General features: G+C 35.9%; 1 protein-coding gene across 8 annotated transcripts in view; it reads right to left on the minus strand.

Annotated features, from left to right (window-relative positions):
- The window catches only part of OSBPL8 (oxysterol binding protein like 8), a 173280-nt gene that overhangs the window by 7161 nt on the left and 139239 nt on the right, over positions 1–26880 (minus strand). For all 8 annotated transcript variants that reach the window (XM_047787235.1, XM_047787229.1, XM_047787228.1 and 5 more), the window contains 12 exons: positions 24567–24738; positions 21145–21382; positions 20035–20219; positions 18045–18126; positions 17646–17744; positions 15535–15631; positions 13636–13734; positions 9702–9799; positions 8403–8492; positions 6079–6215; positions 4693–4878; positions 4265–4352 (listed from right to left, as the gene is read on the minus strand). In XM_047787235.1, the coding sequence (XP_047643191.1) occupies positions 4265–4352; positions 4693–4878; positions 6079–6215; positions 8403–8492; positions 9702–9799; positions 13636–13734; positions 15535–15631; positions 17646–17744; positions 18045–18126; positions 20035–20219; positions 21145–21382; positions 24567–24738 (1571 nt within the window). The remainder of the gene's footprint in view (positions 1–4264; positions 4353–4692; positions 4879–6078; positions 6216–8402; positions 8493–9701; positions 9800–13635; positions 13735–15534; positions 15632–17645; positions 17745–18044; positions 18127–20034; positions 20220–21144; positions 21383–24566; positions 24739–26880) is intronic.

Genomic DNA, 26880 nt, shown 5'->3' on the forward strand with positions numbered 1-26880 from the left:
CAGAAAGCATCTTATAATAAATGGAAATATTATTTTGCAGAGCATAATTTAAACTTACTGAAAACATTGGAATAAAAATATAAGATTCAAAAGTATATTTAACCATCAATTAGAGTTAACTTTTCCTTAGGATAAAAAAACCAAATGCAAAAGAAGAAACAGAATTAGAAGGGCAAGATAATTTACATACTTAGAAAAACAGGAAACCAGTGGTCTTAAATCTCTACCTGTTTACTGTTCTAGATAGGAATTATTCCCAAATATTTATTCCTTGAAATGATTTTGCAAAATCTTACTCATGGGCTTAAAATTAAAACGAAATTCGTATAATTTTATTATAGAAAATAAATAGGCGTGTTCTGGATTCAGCCTACTCTGTGCCCTCCTACTTCAAATCACAGAAACTTAAGATTTTATAACATTTAGAATCCAAATTCATAGTCTTGGAGTAGGTTCAAATTGGAGACTGATAAAGACTGGTAGGAAGTTATTTAAAATGAGAAAGGGAGTCAGTAATCTAACTCTCAGTATACAAAGATTTAATGAGATCAGTAAGCTCTACAGTTAGGAGGAAATATGGATGCCCTATGTGTCTCTATCATGATAGTGTTGTTAAAGGAAGAAACCACATTTTAAAAAATTAGGAATTACCATATGATCCAGCAATCCTAGAAAAAAAACTATAATTTAAAAAGATATATGTATAGGAGTTCACATCATGGCACAGTGGGAACAAATCCGATTAGGAACCATGAGGTTGCAGGTTCGATCCCTGGGCTTGCTCAGTGGGTTAACTATTCGGCGTTGCTGTGAGCTGTGGTGTAGGTCACAGACGCGGCTCGGATCCCACGTTGCTGTGGCTCTGGTGTAGGCTGGCAGCTACAGCTTCGATTAGACCCCTAGCCTGGGAACCTCCATATGCCGTGGGTGTGGCCCTAAAAAGCAAAGATATATGTGTGTGTGTGTGTGTGTATATATATATGTGTGTATATATGTATATGTGTATATATGTATACACATATATATATGTGTATATATATATGTATGTATATATGTATATATATACACATATATATATACACATATATATATGTGTATATATATATGTGTGTGTATATATATATATATATGTGTATATATATATATATATATATATATATATATATATATATATCTCCTGAAAAAAACATAATTCAAAAATATACATGTACCCCTGCATTCATATTCACAATAGCCAAGATATGGAAACAACCTAAAACACCCATCGACAGGTGAATGGATAAAGAAGATGTGGTACATATACACAATGGAATACTACTCAGCCATAAAAAGAATGAAATGATGCCATCTGTAGCAACATGGATACAACTAGAGATTACCATACTAAGTGAAGTCAGAAAGAGAAAGACAAGTATCATATGATATCACCTATATGTGGAATCTAAAAAATGACACAAAAGAACCTATCTATGGAACAGAAAAAGACTTACAAACATAGAAAACAGACTTGTGGTTGCCAAGGGGGAGTGGGTTTGGAGGGGGGATGGAGTTGGAGGCTGGGGTTAGCAGATGTAAGCTACTACACATGAAGTAGATAATCAGCAAGATCCTACTGTATAGCAGAGAACTGTTCAATATCCTATGACAAACCACAATGGAAAAGAATATTTTAAAAAAGAATGTATATGTGTGTGTGTATATATATATACATAAAACTAAATCACTTTGCTGTACAACAGAAATGAACACAACATATTAAGTAGCTTCACAACATTTTACAATCACTACTTCCAAAACATTTTTATTATTCCAAAGAGAGCCTCTGTAATAGTTAAGCAATAACTCTGTATTCCCTCATCCCCTCAGTCCCTAGAAAATCTTTCTATGAACCTACCTATCTAGATATTTTATATAAATAGAATCAAAATAGTATTTATCCTTTTGTGTTCCATGTATTTTTCTTAGCATAATATTTTCAAAGTTACTCCATGTTGTAGAATGTAACAGAACTTCATTCCTTTTCATGGCTAAATAATATTCCATTGTAAATATATACCACATTTTGTTTACCCATCTTGTGATGGATACTTGAATTGTTTATACCTTTTGGCTATTGTGAAGTATGCTGCAATGAACACTTGTATGCAAATACCTGTTTGACTCAGTTTCCGTTTTTTGTAGTGGAATTGCTGGCTTATATGGCAATTCTACATTTAGCTTTTTGAGAAACCACCAGAAAATCATTCTCTGCAGCAGCTGCACCATTTTATATTCCCACCAGCAAAATATGAGGGTTTCAATTTCTCCATATCCCCACCAACACTTTTTATTTTTAAAACTATTACCATTCTAGTAGGTGTGAGGTAGTACCTAACTTCCTTATGGTTTTGATGCGTATCTTCTTTGGAGAAATGTCTATTCAAGCCCTTTCTTGGAGTTCCCTTCGTGGCGCAGCGGAAATGAATCCAACTAAGAACGATGAGGTTGCAGGTTCGATCCCCGGTCTTGCTCTTTCTTCTTCTTCTTTTCTTTCTTTTTTTTTTTTTTTTCTGTCTTTTATCTTTTTAAGGCCTCACCCGTGGCATATGGAGGTTCCCAGGCCAGGGGTCCAATTGGAGCTATAGCCGCCGGCCTCTACCACAGCCACAGCAACGCCAGATCTGAGCCTGTCTGTGACCTACACCACAGCTCACAGCAATGCCAGCTCCTTATCCCACTGAGTGAGGCCATGGATCGAACCCACAACCTCATTGTTCCTAGCCGGATTCATTTCCGCTGCTCCACGAGGGGAACTCCCTTTCTTCTTCTTTTTTTTTTTTTTTTTAATTGTGTTTGTTTTTGATTGTTAAGTAAGGAGTTTTTTACATATCCTGGATATTAAGCTCTTATCAGATAAATAATTGCAAATATTCCATCACTTATCTATTTCTTGTTGTTGTTCTGCATGCCTTTAGTGTCATATCTAAGAAAGAATACAGTGACAAATAAAAGGTCATAAAGATTTACCCCTGTGTTCTTCTAAGGGTTTATTATTTTAGCTCTTATTTCAGGTTGTGGATCCATTTGGAGTTAAAACTTGAAACCAAAACTCTCCCAGTCTTATTCAGCAGTTAGGCTCTGAGCAGGGGCACTCCTTCAACACTTCAAGCCTAGAAATTAGCCTGAAGTGAAACTTAGGGTTTTTTCAGGCATTTTTTAAACATAAGCATCCTGCCTTGGCATTTTCATAGCTTTCTAAATTCTCCTATAAAGGTAGGGTTTTCCATACCCTAGATTCCCCAAGAATCTCTATCCAGCTTTTTCCCCAGGACCTTACCTAGTCCTCTATATATTTTAATGGTAATCTTTTGCTGCAGGTACCTGCAAGTTGTTAGTTTGGCTTGCTGTACTTCCAAGCAATGCCTGCAGATCTGGCTGATCTCTCAGATTAAAAAATAAGATGCATGCCCTGCATAAACCCTTAAGGTAGCCCCCAGAGAGGTTATAAAACACACACAATTTGTTAATAAGGTCTGCTCTGTTCCTCTGGAACCAGGGCTCATGCCAGGAATGAAGGCACCTTTTAAGACTGCCACTGCACCAAAGAAGTATTAGGACAAGAGCAATTAAAAATGCCATACTCCTCTTACCGCTTTTTTTGTTTGTTTGTTTTAGGGCTGCACTGGTGGCATATGGAGGTTCCCAGGCTAAGGGTCCAATTGGAGCTACAGCTGTCGATCTATGCCACAGACAAAGCGATGCCAGATCCGAGCCAAGTCTGCGACCTACACCACAGATCACAGCAATGCCAGATCCTCAACCCACTGAGTGAGGCCAGGGATCAAACCTGCGTCCTCATGGATGCTAGTCAGATTTGTTTCCACTGAGCCACGACAGGAACTCCTTCTTACTGCTTTTAAGTCATCTCTTTTTTGATTCACCTCTCAGTTAGTTGCTGCAAACCTCTAATGGTTTTCCAGAGCTCTAGCAAATTTGGTTATGGTAGTTTCTGTTTGCTTTTTTATCTTTCTTTGAGAGAACAAGACCTTGGAACTACTTATTCTACCATTTTTCTGACCTAAAATTTTATATTTTGAAGCCAAATTTTAAAGGTTGGTAACTATGAAATGTATATATATGTATGACTGGGTCACTCTGCTGTACAGCAGAAATCGACACAACATTGTAAATCAACTATACTTTAAAAAAATACAGTTAAAAGTTGGTAACAAAAATCACTATTTAAAAACATTTATATATATTTAGTTTCTTTTTTACTACATACCATTGGAGTGCGATGTTTTACTTTGGTCTGGATAACACCATCTTTTTCAAATTGTATCATATCATTAAGTGGGTCCCATGGTCGAGTACTACAGAAATGAAAAAGCACCACTTATTTAATGACTAAGCAAAACATTCAAAAACTGTTTCAAAAATTTTAATTTTTTATTAGATTTTCATTGGTAATTGTAAACATAGCTATAAGATTAAGATTTGTCATATTTAATCTTATCATCCTCAGCTTATTTTATAGGCTATTATCACAGAGTCAAATTTATAATGAATGGAACATCAAGTGTAAAATCACAGTAATATACACACATATATATGGCTAATTAAAAACTATTCATACTAACAACAAAAAAAATCTAGAAATGAAAGCCAAAAACTTTGAGATATTTTTATAATGTACTCTTTTAAATTACTTACTCTGCAAACTTGTAATGCCATTCTCCTGTGAGTGGGTCAAGTTCAAATAACTTGCAAGTCCACTCTTCATTTTTTGTTTTCCGATCTCTGGCAGCTTGTCTTTGAGCTTCTTCTAAAACATACTTTTCTTGTGTAGCTTCTGTTTGGTCTTTGGCATTTATGGCTCGAGTTACCCGATGCCAGAGTCTGTGCAAAAGTAATATTAAAAAAGCAACAGAAAATCAAACCTGCATGGAATAAGCTTGAATCCCCTTAAGAGAAAGTGATGCCCATGTGGGTTTTTGGCTTTGACAAAGCTTATACTCAAATGCTTAGAAACAAGTCAAGATATAATGAGGTAAAAGTTTTCCCCTTCTGAAGTTTAGTTTTTTATTAGGTCAACAAAAATGGATCTACATTCTACCCATCTGAGAGCATGTCGGGACTGAAAGAATAAAGGCTATAGCATCAGATAGACTTGGTTTAATCCTAGATCTGCCATCCCTTGGCTGGTGAACTTAAAGTTATTTCTTTTGTCTCAGACTCCTTTTCCTCATTTTTAAAATGTTAACTTATATCCACATCTCAAAAACTGCCAAGTGAACTTGGCAAAGTTTCACTCTGGATGGAAGCATCATGTGGTTATAGCTGAAACAGAATTTTTATAACTGATACTCTTTCATCATCGACAATCTCAATTTTGCGTATAGAAGGCACAAAGACTTGAATTCTCATGAGAAGAGAATGTTATTTATGTGAAAACATGTAATGAGAATTAAACTGCATAATGTTTATAAAGTACCCAGTGTAGTATCTTTCACATGGCAGTTCCCTTCTCCTAACAAAAAGAAAGAAATATAAGAATACAATTGGGGACGTGTATATAAGATTTTTGGTGTAAAAGTATAAGAGATCCAGGAAGAACTGCATGATTTAAGAACAGAAATCATGGCCTTTAATTAAGTCCTCTAGAAGCCTGCACATCTAAAGGCATTATTTTTGTATTTTAGAAAAGAAAACATAAATAGATTTTGTACCACTCACTTCACCTAGAGTTCTACATGGCTAACCCAGGTTAGAAAATAGCTGCCAGATAAAAACAAAGAATTATTAGTCCCATAACTTTATGCAAACAAAACAGAAGTAGTTGTTGTTCTTTATTTAAAAAATAGGTACTCAAGCAGATAAGAGAAAGGAAAAAAGAGGATGTTTTATGTTAGAGCTGCAGAAAGCAGCAAGATTTGTATTATAATTATTTGATATTCACATATACCAAAACAGAATCTTGTCACATCCCACAAGTATTTAACTATTTTAAAACAGAGAAAAGTGACCACACTGTTGAGAGATTACAAAAAAAAAAAAACTTTGATTTTCATGAAGTTAGCTGAAAAATGGTATACTTACTTCTCTGATTCAAAATCTCCCTGCTCTTCAAATTTTACAGTGTGCCTTATTAATCTCCACTGCTTAATGTCTGGTGTTGGATTCCAGAAAACCTCTGAATTATCAGTCTTTTTGTCATTAATAAAAACTTCACTATCCTATATTTAAGGAAATTAAAAATTAATGTTGAGATTTATGTTTATTTAAAAGGAAACTAAGTTTAGTAATACAATAATTTCTTCTTCATGCTTAATCCACTGTGAAACATGTCTTTAAAATAAGTATAACTAGTATTTTACTAAAAGCCCCAAATCTTTTGTCATTCTCATAAAAAAACTAAGGTTAAATATGTAATACCCATCATTAAAAATTCAGTTGAATACACAGGAAGTTCATGAGATTTCACAAGCTTCACTTAATAAGCAAATTTTAGACAATTACATGCAAAGCCTCAACAACCATCTCCAAATCAGAGTGTAGTGTTTGCTACAGTTACAATGAGATGCTATAGATCATTTACGTATTTAATATATGTAGAAAAACCCAAGATGTTGGGAGACATGTTTCTACAGTCTTTTCTTAGCCTCTTTGCTTCTATTTTCTATGCTAAAAACTTCATCTTGTCCTGCTTTACTTTACCCCATATTCCTGTCTGAAAAACAGTCGCAGTGCTGATAAATAACTTTAGCTTAAGAACAAAGACCAAAAGGCATAAGTTATTCATGTGGTCAGCTGAATGAGGACATAATGTACTGGTCTAGGTATGCTGGACCTGTGCAGATAGGCACACCGTTTGCACAGCATGATATGTCCTGTTAAGAGGAAGATGAGCCTCATGGCCCCAAGGGGTTTATGAGGGGTCGTTAGCAGGATATGCATCAGCAAGGAGAACAAGGTGCAAACCTAGGCATTCGGGGTTGCTGCGGATAGGCATGCCATCTGTAAAAGCACAATAGTGATTCTCTAGATGATATGCATAGATAGCTGATGCCAAGCTTCCTCAATGCTAATGACTGTTAAATGCCTAAAGGTCAGAGTAAAAGCTTAACCAGCTACCAGCTATGTGACTTTTAAAATAATAAAAAACTATATCCTGCAGCTATAGCCCCCTCCTTACTTGACACAATCCTAAAGAGCATAATACAAGCAGTGTGGTTTTTTGAGGTGCTGCTCTTGGTCCCTGAGATCTTGAGTACCCTAGTTCCCACCTCTGATTAAGATAAATGTCTCTGTGTCTTGTTTTATGTTAACTTTTTCTTAAGTTTCACAGCACCCGTTCTTCAGGCCACACCTGCTGAGCTGGTCTCTGCACTAACAGCCTTCCTTAGCATTAAAAACCTTGAGTTCCTGTTGTGGCTCAGCAGTTTAACAAACACGACTACAATCAATAAGGATGCGGGTTTGATCCCTGGCCTCACTCAGTGAGTTAAGGATCCGGCATTGCCGTGAGCTGTGGTGTAGGTTGCAGATGTGCCTCGGATCCTACATTGCTGTGGCTGTGACTTGGGCAGGCAGCTATAGCTCCAACTCGACCCCTAGCCTGGGAACTTCCATGTGCAGTGGGTGCAGCCCTAAAAAGACCCCCCCCCCAAAAAAAGCGACTGTAATCAATAAAAGCCACTATCTTTTTTTTTTTTTTGGTCTTTTTTTGTCTTTTCCAGGGCTGCACCCACAGCATATGGAGGTTCCCAGGTTAGGGGTCGAATTGGAGCTATAGCTGCCAGCCCACACCACAGCCACAGCAATGTGGGATGCGCGAGCCCCATCTGCAACCTACACCACAGCTCACGGCAATGCCAGATCCTTAACTCACTGAGTGAGGCCAGGGATCGAACCTGCAACCTCATGGTTCCTAGACAGATTTGTTAACCACTGAGCCACGATGAGAACTCCTCTTTTCCATGTTCCTGAAAAGGAAATAAACTCTACCTGGAAATGCCTCTTCTGGTGAGAGGCAGTATACTATAAGCCAGAGTGCCTGGGGTGGAAATCTTACTCCACCACTTTGAACAAATTATTTAAACTTTCTGTGCCTGAGTGTTCTCCTCTGTAAGATGGGGACAATAATAATACTTACCTCAGAGAGTTATTATATTAAATATTAAATGAATTAATATGAGTAATATTTTAAAGCAATATAGTACATGGTGATATATGTTAGGTATTTTTGATTTAAATTTTGCACAAATCAAATAGTATATAAAACTAAATATTGTTAATAACAGCCAAAATATTTAAGTTGAAGCTTATGTTGACTTTTAGAAACGGAATAACTTCTAAAATCTGACTTGCAATTTTTTTACACAGAAAAATTTTTTGTAAAGCTAACATATAAAAATACTTACCCAGTGTCCTTCCAAAGTAGCTAGTACTTCTTTTCCTAATTTTAATTTCCCTGATATTTGATTAACACAGTCACTACTACCTAGAAATGGCTTTTAAAGGAAAAAAAATTAAAGAAAACATTTTATTTTTAACTTATATTTACATACAATGTAGACAAAAAACAACCGAAAAAGTAAGTGCATAGTTACAGTGCTATTAAAGCCACAAATGAAGAAATATTGACTTAAATTTTAGTTAGAAATGTTAACAAATATATATATTTGTTGCTGTAGAAAAAATAAGTAAAAACAGACTATGTGAAGTACAAATAAACATATTACAAAAGATCACACTGCAATAACTGACTTCTGTCCTGTGGTCTCTCCGGGCTCAAGAATGTATTCTATCAATGCTGCAATATTTTAAGCAATAACAACTCAGTAAACATAAGGGACTTAAACCGTCTATTGAAAATAAAGCAACCTTGTTTTTAAGACAAAACAATAAGATAATACCCAATTAAAAAACTTTTGAAAATTCAATTAGAAGAGATATATTTTGAGTCACTATATCGTCTTACTGGTATTCCTCCTCATTGACAAAATTCTGATGCATCAACCTAATCCTTAATGGTATCACAAATTACTTAGGACCTCTTTGGTCATGATCTTCAAATATCGTCATCATCAAACAAGCAAACAAATTTTGCTAAGAAGAAAAAAATCAGAAGACATTGCATCAAACAATACTATTCAACAGATCGTTTTTATTAAAGTTGCTGATTAGCTGGATTCAACACGGGAAGAATTTAGTCCTAAGTATCAAATAATTCATAGAAATATTTTAATCTAAACATAATGTACTGTTCTACACCAAGTGACACTGTGAAAAGGTCTTACATTTTCCTTTCATGCTGAAGCAGAGGGAATTTTCCAAAGATGGCCTCAATGACATTTCCTTTCCTCCTTCAGCCCACATTTCTCCCTCAATGAGCTCTTGTCATCCTCTCACTACATCCCTTCCCCTTGAATTTAGGTAGGAAGTAGTAGAGTTTGGTGGAAGTGATGTAATTGACTTCTGAGCCTGGGTCATGGACAGCAAAGCTGCCACCTTGCTCACAAGGATACTTCAGTTTTATTAATTAAAATTAAAAACATAAAAAATCATGGCTTTCTGTTGATTTGGATCTTCTAGGCATGTCCTTTCATGACTTCTCTGTTCTTGTATTTAGTTTTTAATTAGGAACTAAGTTGTGCTCTTTGTTTAATATTTACAGCATAGCTCCTCTTTAATTGTTAGCCCCATTATTCTCTACTAACCTTTAGTTTGAATTCAAGTATTGCACTGTATCCAGTTTTTTGACATGTAATATTGACTGTTCCACCAAGCTCCAGTGTCATTGTGCCATAAAGAATTCCTAAACAAAAAAAATAATTTTGACAAAAGGTTGAAGAGATACTGGCCAATAACAACTAAAACTTTATAATCTAATCTCCTTCTAGCAGAAACTAATAATTCAAGAGGATTCTGTCCCAACAAGCTATAATATAATCTGTAATAGAAATCTGTAGGATTTAAATAGATAACAGTTGATCCACATTATTTGCTGATTCCATGTCTGCAAATTCATATTCTCACTAAAAATATTAGTAATCTCCAAACCGTATAATACTGACAGCATTTTTGCAGTCATTCATGGACCTGTGCAGAGAGGAAAAATATTTGAATTGTCTAGTGCACCTTGCCAGCTAAAAGCAAACAAGGTGAGACTCTGCCTCCTGGCTTCATTTCTCCTAAAGTAAACAAGCATCTTTTTTGCAATATATCTAGTGCCACAATTTTTACATTTTTGTGTTTTTTTGCTGCTGATTTTACAGTGGTCTCCAAATGAGGAGCTAAAGTGCTGTCTGGTGTTCCTAAAGCACAGAACGCTGTGATGTACCTTAGGGAGAAAACATGTGTGTTAAAGCTTGGTTCATACATGAGTAATAGTGCTGCTGGTTGTTAGTTCAATGTTAATGAATCAAAAATATATTTGATAAGGAGTTTTTATTTATTTTTATTTTTGTCATCTTAGGGCCACACCCACGGCATATGGAGGTTCCCAGGCTAGGGATCGAATTGGAGCTATAGCTGCTGGCCTATGCCACAGCCACAGCAACATGAGATCTGTGAGAACTGTGCCTCGTCTTCGACCTACATCACAGCTGACGGCAACGCCACATCCTTAACCTACTGAGAGAGGCCAGGGATCAAACCTGTGTGGTCATGGATGCTAGTCAGATTTATTTATGCCAAGCCATGACAGGAACTCCTGATAAGGTGTTTTTAAATAGAAACAAAATTATGTTTTGACTGGTTGATGAAAATGTTGTGACGAAGCTCACAGGAACCTAACTATATGTTTCCTTTAGAAGCAACAGTTTAGTACTCACTAATTCAGTGTTTGTGGTGACATTATAGAACACAGAAATGACAAAAAACCAACTGTATAAATAAGATAAATTTTAAAATCTTTATTTTGGTTCTTGACTAAAAGTTGGGGAAAATATGTTTTATGAGTTACACAGGCTGTGTGTGTGTGTGTGTGTTTGTTCTTGGACTAAACTCTTTTTTTCCCCCAATGTTTATCATTCTCATAGTTTGTATATTTTTACTATGTATACATATAAATATATAGCTTCATTTTGCATATAATCATATTATACATATCTTCCTTCAATTTGATTTTGCAACTCAACGTTTCAGATAGGATTAAAATTTTTTAAAAATGTCATATAATTTTTAAAGATCACTTTCCATTTATTATTATAAAATTAGCTATATCCCCTATGTTGTACAATACATCCTTGAGCCTATCTTACAGCCAACAGTTTGTGACTGCCCCCTCCCCCCCAACTGGTAACTAGTTCAGTCTCTGTATCTGTGAGTCTGCTTCTTTTTTGTTATATTTACTAGATGGTTGTATTTTTTAGATTCCACATATAAGTGATATACAGGATTTGTTTTCATCTTATTTCACTCAGCATATGCCCTCTAAACTAGACTAGATTCTTAGGGCAGCCTTTAATATGCAAATGCACAATGTTAATTTCTAAGAGAGGAACAGGCTATGCAATGTTCCTCATACCTACTTGGCTAAGGAATTCTTTTTTTTTTTTTTTTTGGCTTTTTAGGGCCACACCCGTAGCATATGGAAGTTCCCAGGGGAGGCGTCAAATCAGAGCTAGAGCTGCCGGGCACAACCACAGCCACAGCTACACCAGATCCAAACCAAGTCTGCAACCTACACCACAGCTCATGGCAAAGCCAGAGCCTTAATCCACTGAGTGAGGCCAGGGATCAAACCCACACCTTCATGGATCCTAGCCAGGTTTGTTAACCTCTGAGCCATGAAGGGAATGCTGGAATTATTTTATTTTATTTTATTTTTTTTTGAATTATTTTATAAAACAGTTTGAGCTAGTGATTTAGGGAATGCATCTTAGAAAATACACAAAGGTAGAAAATAATGTTTTTTCTTTTTTCTTTTGCTTTTTAGGGCTGCACTTGTGGCATATGGAAGTTCCCAGGCTAGGGGTCTAATTGGAGCTACAGCTGCTGGCCTATGCCACAGCATCTTGGGATCCGAGCCTCATCTGCAATCTACACCACAGCTCATGGCAATGCCGGATCCTTAACCCACTGAGCAAGGCCAGGGATCAAACCCGCATCCTCATGGATTCTAGTTGGGTTCGTTAACTGCTGAGCTACAAGGGGAATTCCCTAGAAAATAATTTCTTATGCTCATTCACAAGGTTATAATCTCTTCTTTTTTCCATGCAATAAAAACACTTCTATGAAAAAAAAATTTTCCTGTTGATGTTTGGGTATGGCATTAGGTAGCCATCTAAATAAAGTATCATTTTTCTTATTCCAAATTATATAAAATTTAAAAATATTTTTATTTTTTAATTTTATTTTTGCTTTTTAGAGCCACACCCACTTACAGTAAATGAAAGTTTCCAGGTGAGGTAGGAGTCGAAGCGGAGCTGTAGCTGCCGGCCTACACCACACAGCACAGCAATGCCAGATCTGAGCTGCATCTACGACCTACACCATAGCTCGTGGCAACACTGGATCCCTAACCCACTGAGCAGTGCCAGGGATCAAACCCAGGTCCTTGAATCATTTGATACTAGTCGGGTTCGTTACCACCAAGCCATGACAGGAACTCCTCAATTCATGTTTTTAGATATTTCACTTCATGCCTATTTCAAGAATCACACATGAAGCTCTAAAAATTAGCTAGCCTGAGGCCACAAATTGGCACTCTTGTACTTAGTATTTAGGTAGCTTCATGGTACAGTGGATGAGGATTAAGAAGCCTAAGAGTTTAGTCTCTGTATTCTTACTAACTAGCTGGTTTGACTTTAGATAAGGTTCTTAACCCTCCCAGTTTTTTCATCTGTGAAATGAGGCCATATTAAATAATTTCTATGTTTTCATGAACCAGCTCCTAAAATAGAGGACAATTACCCTAAAAAATTATTTTTAAGAAATGGGTTGGAAGGGAGGGTACCAATAATGACCACACTGAGTGTTTAAGATGATGATGTTATACACAGTTGTACAGACTGCACAGCTGTGTGACCTCAGGCAAAATAACCTCTTTGTGCCTCATTTTCCTCATCCGTAAAACAGGGATAATATTACCCACTTTATAGGGCTGCTAGAATGATTAAATGAGTTTATTAATGTAAAGTGCACAGAACAGTTGAATGCCTGGCCTGTTGTAAATGACAGTTATTAATTAATATCTTTATCTATATACTAAATAATGGGGGAAACATTAATTTTTAAGAAACTGCCAAAAAAGAAAAATTTTAAAGAACTTAGTACACTGAAAATCAATAAATTATAAATTTTAAAAGGGGTGGTGGTGCAAGAAGAAGTAAACCACTTTTAAGGATTCTGAAATAATAGGCAGTTTCTTCAAACTTTAAAACTTGCAGATAAAGCAAATGAAATTACATAATTATGAATCAACCTCTTCAAACTAAAGTATGTGTCACAAAAAGCCCATTGTGGGTGAGCTAATTTACCATAGAAATATTCAGATGAAAACAAAGATCTTAAATATCTGTAAAACAAGGACATTTTCAAACAAACAGCTGACTCCCGCAATCTCAGAACATAACAAATTATAGTCATATACACTTACTTAAAAAGAAGGTTTAAGGAAAACCTAACTCAGGTGTGGAAAATATTTACCTTTACAATGAGCATATGGCATTGTCATTACATAATCTTCACCTCTATTCAAGAAAGTTAACCGTGCTTCTCCTTCTAATATTGCAGATAATGAGTTTCCTGAAATAAATATTGTTTATTAAGTTTCACAAAAATAATTCAACCAATTTAAAACAAAATGTATTTAGGACACCTACCAGATATCTACACTGGAATGTCTTAAAAATGTCTTATTCTATGGAGGGTCCTCAGAAAACAAAGTATAGAACTACCATATGATCCAGCAATCCCATTCCTGGACATATATCTAGACAAAACTTTCAAAAAGATGTGTGCATCCCTATGTTCACTGCAGTGCCATTCACAACAGTCAAGACATGGAAACAATCTAAATGTCCATCAACAGATGAATGGATTAAGAAGCTGTGGTACATATTCACAATGGAATACTACACAGCCACAAAAAGAATGAAATAATGTCATTTGCAGCAACATACAAACTAGAGATTTTCATATTAAGTAAGTCAGAAAGAGAAAGACAAATACCGTATTTTGTCACTTATATATGGAATATAAAATATGGCACAGATGAATCTATCTACAGAACAGAAACAGACTCACAGACATGGAAAGCAGACTTGTGGTTGCCATGGGGGAGGGGGAAGGAGTAGGACAGACTTTGGAGTTTGGGGTTAGTAGATGCAAACTATTACATTTAGAATAGATAAGCAATGAGGTCCTGCTGTATAGCACAGGGAACAATATCCAATCACCTGTGACAGAACGTGATGGAAGATAATATGAGAAAAATAATATATGTGTGTGTGTGTGTGTGTGTGTGTGTGTGTATGTGTGTACATATATGTGTGTGTGTGTACATATATGTGTGTGTGTGTGTATGTGTGTACATATATGTGTGTGTGTGTATATATATTTATATATATATAAAAATAACTGGGTCACTTTGCCATACAGCAGAAATCGACAGAACATTGTAAATCGAGTACAATAAAAAAATTTAGTAAATTCTTTCAAATTATAAAGGAAGATATACTTCTGACATATCCAATTACATACTATAACACAGAAAAAAAGAAGGTCACTGCCAAAGTAAGCCTAGAAAGTAACCAATTACCTGGTACTCAAAAATTCTACGAGGGCAGCACACACATTGACAAAAACCAGTTACACTACAGTCAGAGAATAAGCATGGCTGGATGGAAGGTGCAGTGAGCAGGGAATAACCCACATATATGTAAACTTCAGAGAAAATGATCACCCTCTGAAACAAGCAAAATATAAAACTACAAAAAAGAGCAAACCCAAAACTCAAACAAAGCAATCATCAAGGAATGATATTTGTTTGAATTGTCACGGGTTTTAGACTAAGGGTTTCCTACTGTAACCAATTTTTTAAATTTCCCCTTGTACTTCCAAAAGTTTTTATTAGTATGCTATTTGATCCAAAGTTAAATATCATTACTGATTGATCCTGGACGAAGAATTCTAATTGTATGCGGATTCTTCCTTTCTCTACTCAAAGACTAAAATAAAAAGATCATCCCCTCAGGTACAATGGGATGAAACAAAACACTTTAGTAGAACCAAAAGGCAAAAGAAACACATTATGCTAAACTAAAATGGCTAGCTATAGCAGACAATTACTATTCTGTCTTTGATTAAGTGATATTTGGTGAATTTATACATATGTGATGAACACATATAAACTGAGTCATACCTCTATTTATGAATGGGCAAAGAAAAACAACAAAAGAAAGGTCATTATCCGAGTCAAGATGATACTTAAAATGACTTATAAATTCCTTACTTCAGACAGCCCAAGACACTGTCTCTATAAAAGCTCACCAGGAAATACTTTCTACCAGAAAAGGTTATAGATTGAAGCAAGGGTAAACTCACCATAGAACTTGGACTTAGCCAGGATACTACCGCTAAGGCAAAATCCATCTTTTCGGTTACTAACATAAAAGGCAGATATTGGTGGATGATGAGACACCTATTGAACACAAGAAAAAACATAAAATATAATAATAAAATCATATTACTGTGCTATTATCAAAATTTATAGTCTTTTTTTTTTTTGTCTTTTCTAGGGCCGCACCTGCGGCATACAGAGGTTCCCAGGCTAGGGGTCTAATTCGAGCAGTAGCCTCTGGCCTGTGCCAGAGCCACAGCAACAAGGGATCCGAGCCATGTCTGTGACCTACACCACAGCTCACGGCAATGCCGGATCCTTAACCCACTGAGCAAGGCCAGGAATCAAACCTGCAACCTCATGGTTCCTAGTTGGATTTGTTAACCACTGAGCCATGAATGGAACTCCAAAAGTTATAGTCTTAAAAATATACTCTAATAATAAATTAGAAGAAACATTTGCTAAGTGGTAAAATTAAGTACTGATGATTGTAGTAACCAATCTCTAAGATGTAACTCAAGGAAACCCACTTCCTGATATTCACATTGTTAGGTGAGTTCCTCTTACACTGTACCAAAGTTAGTGTGGAAGTAATTGTATGTCATCTACCTTGGTGTCTCTCTCTTAGATCATTTGCTCTGAGAAACCAGCTTCCATGCTGTGAACAACTCTATGGAGAGGCCCATGTGCCAAGATGTCCTTTTATCAAAAACCATGTCCTTTTATCAAAAGCCATGTGATGAGCTTGGAAGAAGAATCCTCCAGCCCAGGTAAGCCTTCAGATGAATGCAAAGCTGGCAGACTTCTTTTTTTTTTTTTAATTATTTTTTTTTCTTTTTAGGACTGCACTCACAGCATATGGAAGTTCCTAGGCTAGGGGCTGAATTGGAGCTCTAGCTGCTGGCCTACACCAGAGCCACAGCCACAGCAAAACAGGATCCGAGCCGTGTTTGTGACCTACACCACAGTTCACAGCAACCCTGGATCCTTAAACCACTAAGCGAGGCCAGGGATCAAACCTGCATCCTCATGGATACTAGTTGGATTTGTTACTGCTGAGCCACAACAGGAACTCCAAAGCTGGCTGACATCTTGACCTAAACCTCTTGAGAGATCTGTAGTCAGAACCACCCAGCTAAACAGCTCTCAGATTCATGAACCTCACTGAGATAATCATTAAGTTTTTAATTTGTTATATAAACAGATAACTAATACAGTGTCTATTCTTCATGTAGATTACTGAACAGACTATAGGAAACAAAAGCTTTTACAAATGTTATTTTAATAATTAATATTTTAATATGTATACATCTTATGTTTTCTGAAATGGGATAAATTAAAATTAATTAAACACTTCTAAAGCTTAACTTAGTAAAGAATTCCTGTGAAAATGCAAGATAGCATAATTACTAATTTTTAAAAAGTTAATATAGATAGGTGGTTTCAATCTGAGAGGTATATCAAACTCTTGGGAAGAAGAAGGTTTTCAAATAACACATGGTCTTCTCATCTTTCTTACACTCTGTATATGCAAGAAAAGCAAATCTGGGTTTGTTTAGATGAAGAATGGCTGGGAAGAAATACCAGGGTGGGAGAATTAAATTTAAAATACCGAGGCAAAAAAGTATAATATAGGTTATCTAAATGTGAATGTACAGAGGCAGAAAGGCATGTAATCAGGATAAATTTAGAAAGATATGGAGGACCCTGAATGTCAGAGAAATGGGTATAAATTTGATTTAGGAACTGAGGGACCACTGAAGTATTTGGTCCAAAAAAAAAAAAGAAAAAAAAATGGGACAGAGCAAGAAAAATAAAGATTTATTTTTGATCACAGGATTCCAAGACTGTAACAGAATATGTAACTTAAGGGTATGGTATTTAATAGTGGTCAGTACTAAGAAGTTAAATACTTACCGAATGTTCACTAATAAGAAAGGTTAATCAACAGTGAGTTTAAAATTGGCACAACATTATAAGTCAACTATACTTTAATTAAAAAAAAACCAGTGAGTTTATTGAGTTAATATTTTATATAAAAATATCCCAGTAACTTCCAAATCAGTTCTGTTTCTATAACATGCATTTCTAGTACCTGTTCAGCAATATAGAAGGTTTTGCTGTTTGTTCTGGGATGAATCCACAAACAACGGAAAGTCTCACCAAGTATAGGATTGTAAGGTTTCTTCAGTCCCTGGTAAAAAACATCCAAGTTCCAAATTATAAACAAGGAAGATTCAAAGTACTAACTTAAGCCAGTCAAGACAGATTTAACTGTGTTACCTGGGAATTATCCTTATAAAATTTCATAGTAGTGACACAAAATAAAATTAAATGACTTTAATAGTCACAAGTATAGGTCTAAATAATCAAGTATTTTTCAATTTTGCTAACTCAAAGAGGTCCTATAATGCAATTATTAATAAATAATCTAAAGATAACATAAAAATAAAGAACACATATAAAGCTAATGAAAGTAAAACATAAACATTACCTTTGGCTTTTTATAGAATCCTGACAAATACCATTTTACTACTTTCTTCAAACGGAAATAAGGATTTTCTTCAAGAGCAGCCCTAAAATCAAAATGATATATGCAAAAATTTTATAAAATATATGACAAATTCTCCCTCGCATTAAGTCAACAACTGAATATGAGATGTGACTGGAAAGTATAATTCATATTTAAAATAGATGGCAAAAACAACCACGCAAATTGGTTTGCAGGAATCATTTTTAATAATCTGGTTACCCTTCTCCCTATTTTTTATATTCTTTGATGTATTGCCCAGGTCTTTGCTTATGCAGTTTCTGGAAACTCTCTTAAACAAGGCTTCTCAATCCTGCTGCAACAATCTTGTATATATGTCATTTTGCATATGTGGAGTTGCATCTGTAGGAGTTATTCCCAGAAGCAGGATTACTGGATCAAAGGACTGAATGCATCTATAATTTTGGTAAATACTGCCAGGGTCTGCTCAACCTAGTTTTTATCACCCAGCAGCATTCTGTAAGCACCTGCTACTTCACACAAGTTTGGCAACAGTGTTTGTTTACAGAAGAGCAAGCTTTCCCTTTGGGAAAATGATCATCTCTCAAGATCTGTGATTCATAGGAACCTGCCTCATATTCTGAGTGAAATAAGTTTCTACTCAGATAAAAGAAAACAGAAATGGGATATTCTGGTATTCCAACCAAATTGGATTTTTGGTCAATGTGATAGCTGAACAGATCTTACTATGGTCTGAATTTGTACCTTTCTTATTTTGAGTAAAGTTTAAATGTTTAAGGATTGTTTCTATTATTTTTTGAACTGTTTGGTCATTTTCCTTCATTCCTTTTTCTATTAGGTTGTTAAGCATTTTCCTTCAATGCCTAAGAGCCTTTTTTATTTTAAAGAGATTAACGCTTCATTTATTCCTTAATTTGCAAAAGTCTCCCACAGTTTATAAGGTATCCTCTAAATAAGCTTTTCTTTTTTTGCAATATTCATTAATGCAACTAATAAACTGAATACAGATATTGATGAAAAATCTAAAAATCAGGTCACAGGCCAGAAACTAGTTATCTAAGAAAACACAGTGCCTTGAAACTGTTGCTGGAATGGGGCAGCAGATGAAACCTGGAAGGGTATGGTCCTCTAAGAAACTGCTGGAAAAGAGGTGGGAAGCTCCTCTACCACCTCCTTTATGCCTGTCATCTTCAGAATTACACCCAGGACTGGCTGGCAAGAAGAAAAGTAAAGATGACAGTGGGGATTTATGCCATGAGCCAGCAGTTGGCAGGACATGAGGTCTGTTATAAGCTGCATATGCCTCACTGAAGGCAGAGAGGATAAGCACAAACAAAAGCACAGGCCCCAGGACAGGACCTGAATGAGGGCTTAGGTGAGGGAGAACAAAGAATGCCAACCATCTCTCCCTGTGTTAGGTCAGAGAGCCTGTGATGGCAGTGCTGTCAAGGCAGGAGCAGAATTCCTGTCTTCCTCAAGCTTGTGATCTCTCCATTGAACCTCATAAATGGAAACATCACAACGAAGCATTAAATACACTTCTTATGTTCAACTATGGAAGTGGTGGAAAAGAGAGACTGTATCTCATTAGAGCCTGCTTTTATTTATTTATTTTTAATTTTTTAATTTTTATTTTTTGCTTTTTGGGGCCACACCTGTGGCATAGGGAAGTTCCCAGGCTAAAAATCGAATCAGAACCTCAGCTGCCGGCCTACGCCACAGCCACAGCAATGTCACATCCGAGCCGTCTCTGTGACCTACACCACAGCTCACATAACCAGATCGTTAACTTACTGAGTGAAGCCAGGAATTAAACCTGCATCCTCATGGATCCTAGTCGGAATCATTTTCATTGAGCCACAAGGGAAACTCCCTAGAGCCTGCTTTTGTAAGGCATAACTGAAATTAGCACCCTGAAAAATCTCTTAAACCATAAATTATTTTTTATTTTAAGAAATGAGAATCTACTTACTCAGATAGGAAATCTGCATGATAGTAGTAATCTGAAAGTTTATCCAGGAAAGAACGAGGTTCCAAAATAAAGGTAGGCAGAACCACCCTGGACAGGTCCATGCCAGGACGTACTTGTTTCAGCAGAGTCCATATAAGGCTTTTGTTTTCTTCAGACACAGTTTCTGTTTGAGAAGCCTCACCTGCCTATAGCAATTAACACAAAATACTGAAATACTGTATTTATTTCAGACACACAGATATATAAGCCAATATTGAAAATATGAATTCTTTATAGTACTATTCCAAGTTTCTTAAAATGTGAAAATAATCCAGTTAGGTAATAAGTAAAATTCAGTAAAAGGATAGCTGCAAGAGACATTAATGTGAATGATTTATTTGAATAATCCATTAAAAAACATCCTACTCTATTATTTTATACTGTTTACTTCCATGCACTAGCAATAACAAGAAAGCTATAAATTCATGTTTCCTTGAAATTTACTTTGAACCTAGAAATAACATCAAGGGATATCTTTTGTGTTTTCTGGCTGTGTCTGAAGCATGCAGAAGTTTCCAGGCCAGAAATCAAACCTATGCCATAGCAGTAACCAGAGTTTCAATAGTGACAACGCCAGATCCTTAGCTCACTGAGCCACCAAGGAAATCAAAAGAGTATCTTATTTCAAAAACAAATCTGAAGAAAATGTAAACTTTAAATTTAATGGAATACAATGGCAAACTGCTGTATAGCACAGGGAACTCTACCCAATATTCGGTGACAATCTATATGGGAAAAGAACCTGAAAAAAAATGGACGTGTGTATATGTATAACTGAATCACTTTGTTGTATAGCAAAAATCATCACAAGACTGTCAATTATCTGTACCTCAATAAAACTTAAAAAAAAGAAATTTAATAGAATATATTGGTATTTGTGTGAGTGTATGTTTAGTTGTGCATAAATCTTGATGTATTTCATACGTATGCAACTTTTCAAAAGAAACAGGTTTAATACAAATACTATTGTCCTTCAGGAAAATAAGCGATAGGTCAAACAAATGTCTTCATTTCATCTGTAAATTTCCAAGAATTGGAAAACCTAAATCTCTGAAAGTTACAAACTTTTACCTCTCCAAGTTCTTCATGGCTTTGTTCAGTGTAGGTAGTCTCCTTTAAAGGCTCAACAGGCTCAGGTTCAATATATGAGTCATCCTGCCTTTCTGATGTATCTGTGTCACTTTCTTCACTTTTCCCCATCCCCTCATTGTCAGACTCATCATGCTCTTGATCATTTTCTTTATCAGATTTATCAGAATACATATCTTGGTCCTTAAAATGCTGTCGTTCAATTTCACTATCATTTAACCTTAAGGGAAAGAATTAAGAGGAAGAATAAAGGAGGTTAAGAATATTTAATTTATAAATTAGAATAATATGTAATATTTACTGAGAATAAATATGGTTGGGTACCATTCTAAGTGGTTAACTTTTAATCATAAAATAACCCTATGAGTTGATTAAAATTGAGTTGATTAAAATGATCATTCTCATTTCATAGGTTAATAAATGGAGGCACCAAGAAATTAAATTAAAACCTGGGAAACATTAAACGATGACAATGACACTCTGAGCTCTTTGCTTCTTTATTCTTTGGTTCTAAAATCTGCCAAAGACATAATTTTAGATTATCTCTTGTTAGATTTCTTTTCTTAGTTTTACAAACATCATCACTTGAATCAACCTATCACTTCTGGTCTGAAGGAAAACTTCAAGTTAAGACCATCAGATTTTCAAGTGAATGCAAATGAATTACAACTTTCTACCTAGAAAGGTCTCCAAAGTCCCCAAAATAAGTCCAAAAACAAAAGGAGAAAATGTATGAGATAATTATATTGATTTAATATTTGACTCTATTTACTCTTCAAAAAAAAAAAAAAAAAAAATCCAGGGAGAATTGGCAATGGAAACTTCAACTTAAGGAAATGAACCTACAGCCTAAAATTGTTAAGTTGCTATACCCAAACTTATTCTTAATTACAAGATCAGGGTTACTGATTTGTACAAAAAGGAAACAATTTTTTAAAAAATCACTTATAGAATCAAAAACTTTTAAAAGAAACTTATTTAAGAAAGTATCTGTGGGTTTTATATGGTATAAAAAATTTAAGTATTTTAAAAATGAATACATGGTGCCATTATATATAATTGATATTTTAACAATGTTGAGGTAATAGAACAAAGCAGTCCTATTTGATTCCTTAGTCTCTATTTTTCTAAAATCTTATGTTCTGATTTTAATCAGAGATCTTCAAAAAGAAATTCATGTTTACAATATATTATTCTTTCTTTTCCTTTACAATCATGTATTTTTAAAAAAGTAGTCTAAAATTGCTCTCTTTGCTTACTTACCATCTAGTCTCTCTTTAACCCTCTCACAACCTGATTTTTTATTTTCTTTTACCCTCTCTCCCCTTTGGCAAGCTATTCAATTTCAAGATGTCATCATCCTTTCTATGTGATGATTTCCCATGCATGCAAGAATAAACTTTAGACCCATTTTTTTTTTTTGGTCTTTTGTTGTTGTTATTGTTGTTGCTATTTCTTGGGCCGCTCCCGAGGCATATGAAGGTTCCCAGGCTAGGGGTTGAATCGGAGCTGTAGCCACCGGCCTACGCCAGAGCCACAGCAACGCGGGATCCGAGCCGCGTCTGCAACCTACACCACAGCTCACGGCAATGCCGCCGGATCGTTAACCCACTGAGCAAGGGCAGGGACCGAACCCGCAACCTCATGGTTCCTAGTCGGATTCGTTAACCACTGCGCCACGACGGGAACTCCTAGACCCATGTTTTTAAATGTTTGACTGACATCATCTATATGTCCTGGGACCACTGCATCCTCAACATGTCCAATATTTAATAAATTATCATCTCCCAAACATGGTCTTCTTAAAAAATTTTACCATCATCTTTCCACACACTAAAGATTAAAACTTGATAATCTTTTTTAAACCTCACCCATTTCCTGTCTCTTACAGCCAAGCAGATTCTAAGTCTCTGAGGTAGGTTCCCATCCCTGCTCATCTCTGCATGATCAGTTTCTAGCTAATTTTCTGTCATACAGCCAAATGAACATGTTGATACGCTGATTCTACCTAACAGTAAAATAGGTTATATCAATCCTCTCCTTGATTCCCTAGCTGGATACTACACTTTCATACTCTAAATTCTCCTGATCTTATTACTATAAGACATCTCTTCTTCCATTGTTTGTTTCATTCTTTTCTTTCCACTATTTATAGCTGCCTGTTATTTTTAGAGGTTTCAAACAAAACAAAACAAACATCTCTCTAGGATCACAAAGTAAACTATTACACTGGATTCAAATTTAGGATCATATCTGATTCATCTCCCTACTCACAATTCAGTGAATTATACAGAAAAGTATATTTATCTTACATAGAAAAGAGGGTCAAAAATATTTAATTAGTAAATATGTGAAGCAGATGAATTTTTAAGATCCCCAAACAAGAGCATTTAAGAATTACCTGGTATTCAATAATACCAGGGGAAGAGGCCCCAACAAAAACCTATTCCGGTATCAGTAGCAAACTACCCCCTCCAATCCTATCCCATTAAGACTCCTATTCTGGAGTAAGATAAAGATCCAGATTATACCTGCAAATAAAGGATTTAAAAGGTTAGGTAATGGCAGTTTTAAAAAAGAATAAAGAAAAAGAGTCAAACAAAAGGATAGAAAAAAAAGTTCAGCTCAGGTTACACGGAGGCAAGGAGAGGAGCAGTCTAACTTTGAGGAAGGTAACTCAATACTGATAGAAATAAGTAGCTGCAGAGAAGCTGAGGGCTGGAGCAAGGGGGCAAAAGGGGAAGTCTATTTTTCCTGCAAGGCAACAGAAGAGATCTGAACCTCCACAAACCTCTGAACCTCCAACAAAGGACCTTTTCGTTTTCCTGGCGAAAAATTTTTTTAGTATTAACTATAATGAAATGCTTCAAGGAAAAAAAAGACGCAAACAGGATATGGTTCCTAACTGAAACATAATATAATAGGAGAATTCCACAAATACCAGGTAGAATAAGTCCCATTATATATATATATAAAAAAAAAGTGCTGTTGAACAGCAATAAAAGAACAGATTACATTTCATTTTTATGAGGCAGGAAAGGCTTGACATATGATATAATATTTGAGATTGAGATTTAGCCTTGAAGAAAACACAGGAGTATGAGGAAAGGAAAGAGCAAGGAGGACTAGAAATCATTCTTAATGGAGTGAACACCACTCAGAAAGACAAGGTAGTTAGCATGGTTGTATTTAGCAAAGAACAAAGCTGGAATCAAAGAAATAACTTTTTACACCTCCCTATAGCAACTAAACAAATTTTAAACCAGGCCATAGGCCGTATAATGGGAAGAAGACAGCCAAGTTTCAATCCTAGATACACTACAAAAATTTTAGGCCTGCCAAGTAACCTAGTGAGTAACATAGTCTCAAAAGTAATCACCAGATTAGTGAGTACATCTACTTACTGGAAGTTGTCACCACTGTGGAGATTGTTAGCACGTAATAAGCCATACAAAGTCACATGTGTGCTGTCTGATGAGATGCTCAGGTCATGTTCCTTTCCTTCCCTGATCATTGTACGTTTAAGAAGACTAGAACATTTCAAAGCCAACTCCAAAGCATCCATCCAGCACCTTCCTAGAAGAACACAGAATATAATTCAGAAACTAGAAAAACTAGCATGTATCTTAACACTGCTAACTTTTATTTATTTATTTTGTCTTTTTGCCATTTCTGGGGCCGCTCCCGCAGCATATGGAGGTTCCCAGGCTAGGGGTCGAATCAGAGCTATACCCATGGGCCTACACCAGAGCCACAGCAACACGGGATCCGAGCAGCGTCTGCAACCTATACCACAGCTCATGGCAACGCTGGGTCCTTAACCCACTGAGCAAGGCCAGGGATCGAACCCGCAACCTCATGGTTCCTAGTCGGATTCGTTAACTACTGAGCCACGACAGGAACTCCAACACCGCTAACTTTTAAACAGTTATTATTGCTCTCAGAAACATGGACTATAAAAGTTAACTTGAACATAAAGTCCTGCCAGGGTTTCTTAAAGCAATTTTTCAAGTTTAGCAAGTGCTTTTTACATTTTAAATACCTAGAAATCACTGGTAAATACATAGCACTATGTACATTAAAAAATATACCTGATCTAAAATAAATGTACTTTATTTTTAAAATCTTTGAACATTAATGCATAGTATAACTTGAAGATAAACAAAGTACATAAAATACACTAAAGGGATTATGTTTCTACTATAAATAAACTATCTAAAATATTTTGTTATTGACAGGACATCTATCCCATGGCTAGCATCCATTCTGCTTACACATATGGAAAAAAATTTTTTTTTCTTTTGTCTTTTTTTGTTGTTGTTGTTGTTGTTGTTGTTGCTATTTCTTGGGCCGCTCCCGCGGCATATGGAGGTTCCCAGGCTAGGGGTTGAATCGGAGCTGTAGCCACCGGCCTACGCCAGAGCCACAGCAACGCGGGATCCGAGCCGCGTCTGCAACCTACACCACAGCTCACGGCAACGCCAGATCGTTAACCCACTGAGCAAGGGCAGGGACCAAACCCGCAACCTCATGGTTCCTAGTCGGATTCGTTAACCACTGCGCCACGACGGGAACTCCCATATGGAAAATTTTAAGTCAGAAAAATACCTGTACAATACTGTTATTAACTGCCATATTAGTTAGCAGAAACATTAATAACTTTATTTTTAAAATTAAAATTTAGAACAGTATCAGCAGAAAAAAAAGTTAGTTGCTCTTCAATGTCATATATATTTGTTTCAAGATACTTTAGAAATACCAGCCAAATAAAATCAATTTCATAATGAAAACTCACGTTTATGATTTTTTTTTTTTGTCTTTTAAGGGCTGCACCCTCGGCATATGGAGGTTCCCAGGCTAGGGGTCAAAATGGAGCTGTAGCTGCTGGTCTACGCCACAGCCACAGCAACACCAAATCCTTAACCCACAGAGTAAGGCCAGGGATCAAACATGCATCTTCCTGGTTACTAGTCAGATTAGTTTCTGCTGAGCCACGACAGGAACTCTTGATATTTTAATTAAAAAAATAATCACCTGGTAAAAGTAAACTTTAAAAGGTTATACAATTCCCTAGGCTAAGCTAGTATAAACTGTAGAACATAAAAATGAAGAAAAAATTACATTATCAATTATTAAGGTTTTAAAGTTACCTTGCTTTCATATAAGTTATACTCTACCTATATTTGCTTCAGTAATTATTAAGTAATAAAGTACAGAATAGAAGTTTGTATTTGAATGTCCTATATAAAAAAAAATCAGGCGTTCCTGATGTGGGGCAAGAGGGATTGGTGGTATCTCTAGAGGCCTGGGATGCAGGTTTGATCCCCGGCCTGGCACGGTGGAATAAGGGTCCGGTGTTGCAGCAGCTGCAGCATAGGCCACAACTCCAGCTTGGATCTGATCTCTGGCCTGGGAACTCCATATGCCATGGCGCAGCCAAAAAGAGAAAAAAAAAATCAAAATAGTGTATACAATGTCTTATGTTAACGTTTAATGATAAAATATAAACATTATTAAATGTATTTCTAAAATGACAAAACTTAATGTGTTATCACAGAGAATACTAACCAAGTCAATAAGGCATTAATATGTCAATAAAAGATGGAGAAAAGGAGGTCTTGTTGTGGCTCAGTGGGTTACAAACCCGGCTAGTATCCATGAGGATGTGGGTTCAATCCCTGGCCTCACTCAGTGGGTTAAGGATCTGGTTGTCATGAG

Source organism: Phacochoerus africanus, chromosome 7, assembly GCF_016906955.1.
Source record: "Phacochoerus africanus isolate WHEZ1 chromosome 7, ROS_Pafr_v1, whole genome shotgun sequence".
NCBI classification, from domain to species: Eukaryota; Metazoa; Chordata; class Mammalia; order Artiodactyla; family Suidae; genus Phacochoerus; species Phacochoerus africanus.